The 2,628-nt window shown below is 39.0% G+C and overlaps 1 protein-coding gene across 1 annotated transcript in view; it reads right to left on the bottom strand.

The window, feature by feature from the left end:
* LOC107102525 (sarcoplasmic/endoplasmic reticulum calcium ATPase 2-like) overlaps window positions 1-2,628 on the bottom strand; it is an 84,389-nt gene that overhangs the window by 11,205 nt on the left and 70,556 nt on the right. Inside the window, exons 12-13 of the mRNA XM_015401869.1 lie at window positions 2,078-2,194; window positions 1,645-1,863 (exon numbers count right to left, since the gene is read on the bottom strand). Coding sequence (XP_015257355.1) covers window positions 1,645-1,863; window positions 2,078-2,194 — 336 coding nt within the window. The remainder of the gene's footprint in view (window positions 1-1,644; window positions 1,864-2,077; window positions 2,195-2,628) is intronic.

The raw sequence follows: 2,628 nt of genomic DNA, 5'->3' as shown, positions 1-2,628 counted from the left end.
GACCTGCAGCAGCTTTGCTCATAGCATGCTAATAGACCTTTTGCTTACAGCCTGTGTGGAATCAAATATAAGGACTATGATTAGATAAGTGAGATAATGGGGTTTCCGCTACATCTGATGGTGGTGTGAAGCTGCCATGCCTTCAGAAAGACAAAAAAATGGTTTCAACAATATGATCCAGCAAAGTGTATATTTGTGCACTAATTCTAATTACAATTTAAATGAATTTAAATATCATGAAATGTCCATATTTGTCTGACATGAAAGCAGTATTCGTTCAACCTACAGCTTGAGCTGCCCTAAGCCTCTCCCTGCTTCCCTAAGCGCTGTCTCAAAGGCACAGGCAGCTCCCTGAGCCTGGAGCCCCAAATGCAGTGACAGATAAAAAAGCAGAGAGGAGACCTGCTGCGTTTGCCTACAGCTGATGTAGGACAGCTACCAATGATTTAGCCCTGGACTACAAAGCAGGATATTAAGATAATGTGAACAGAGTTTTGATATCATCTCGAATTCTAGGGCCGTCATTTCCGAGATGCTGAAAAGGCCGACAAAATTAAAGAATTAATCAGATAAAATGTAATCTAGTAGAAAATGTAGAATCAAACAGGATTTGTCGATGTTGGTGTGATGTAATAGTCTGGGAGCTACTTATGCACTGCTCCTGTATCTGCTGTTACCTTGTTATGGGGGGTGTGCTGAGGTCAACCTGCTTAAAAAAAAACAGCCAAATATGGCTTTGAAAAGCTGGAAGAATTCAAACTAAGCATGATCCCACTTAATAAGCAAGTTTGGACAAAGTGTTAGTTTGCAGGTTTATGTGTCTTTTAAGGCTGCAACTAATGATTATTTTGCAAATCAATTAATCTGTCTATTATGTCGATTGGTCGGTTAATAATCGGATAGTTAAAGGTTCCTAACAGAGCTTGTTTTATTAAATTAAACCAGCTGAAACTAGAACTTTTCTACTTGGAATTCTGGATAGAGCATATTGACAGACGAAAACAATTGTTTTATCTTAAATGCAAAATGTTTACATATTATTTTACAATTATAATTACTGTTATAGGTGGGCCGCTCTTTGAGCTTAGGACATGTTTTAGAGTCTCTATATGATAAGCGATGAATTAATTACTAAACTAGTTGATGATTATTTCAATAATGAATAATCACAATTACTTGTTTCAGTCCTAATTTCTTTAGGAGAGTAAAGAATGTCTCCTATACTCAACTCTAAAGAACATTTACAAATTATTATATATATAAAGAATAAGAAAATGATTAATAAATACTTCATGTTGTCACTTTTTAATAACAGGGTTAATAAATATAGTTACGATAAAAAAGTGGAATTTGGGGAAAAACTAAACGGATTTGTTTGAGCTCTAGAAAACTGATAACCAAACAGCTTAAATCACTTTGCAATGCGTGAACCTCTGATTATTGCCTGTTTGGTCAAAAAAGATTTTAGCAGTAACTTTACGTTTCTTCATAAAGTTAAAATATTTTGAATTTGACGACATACTAAGGACAGTGACGTAGTTAATGAATTATTACAGTTCAGATTTAGATACTCATGTCCCCCCCCACCACAGACCCACACACCCCTGGTTAAAACTAAATCCACCTCTAAGCATCTCCATGTACCTCATATTGGACAAACTTGCTGGAGTTCTCCAGGTCCATGTTCTCTTTGCGTGGCGGGTTGTCGTGGGTTGCCAGAGCGAGGCAGCGAAGGGTGTCCTTGCCTGTCCCCCATTCCCTTATCTTACACATCAGCTGCTCACGCAAGGCTGGTGTCATAGCAACCTTTGCAGTTCCCACACGCAGGTGGTCGCATCTCTCCATCACGCTTTCAGGCGCGCCCTGTGAAGAGGGAACGTGTGTAGTCGACAGACGGACAAACAAAACATGAGGAAATTGCAGCGACGCACAAACGTTCTGATGTTTTGCTTCTTTTCTTTAATGATGCTTTAACTTAGGCCTCAATCAATCAACTCCAGATGGTGAGAAATCACACAAAAAAAGTTCCAAATGTTCTGAAGAACCAAACACAGTCTCAGAACGTGCCTCACCGTACCTTCACAAACATCTTGCTCTGGCCACCTGCTTTGACGGGATTGCAATAGACGGACATGGACTTGCGGTCGCGGGAAAACTCCAGAGTGAACTCCTTCTTCATCAGCTGCCTGATCACCTAAAACAGAGGATGGAGAGACGGGAAACAACAAAGAAGTGAAAAAGTGACAGAAAGGTTAAGCTAAGCAGCTGTGAGGAACAGTCAGGTATGGCTGCTGCTGTGGAAACAATGTTAGGTAATGAGGATCTTCAGATGGGGGCAGTAAAGCTGAATGCTAACCAAACCGCAGACAATATGGCTGAAGATCCCTTTGCTCATGCAAAGTTCTTTGTTAACAGCTACATCACAATGGATTTGATCTGATTTTTATATGATGACAAACACAAAAGGGCATCATTGTGAAGAACAAATATCGAGATATTTCATTAGACAATATTAGAAATTATTCAACATATGGCCGAATGGATCTGAAATGCAAATATGCACTTTTAAATAACTCTTTTATATGTTACTTCCAGGCTGGACTATTGTAATTCTTTACTATCAGGAAG

The sequence above is a fragment of the Cyprinodon variegatus genome, unplaced genomic scaffold, assembly GCF_000732505.1.
Source record: "Cyprinodon variegatus isolate N-32 unplaced genomic scaffold, C_variegatus-1.0 Scaffold1270, whole genome shotgun sequence".
NCBI lineage: Eukaryota > Metazoa > Chordata > Actinopteri > Cyprinodontiformes > Cyprinodontidae > Cyprinodon > Cyprinodon variegatus.
Note: the sequence above shows the minus strand (reverse complement) of the source record. Positions and strands in the feature narration are given on the sequence as shown.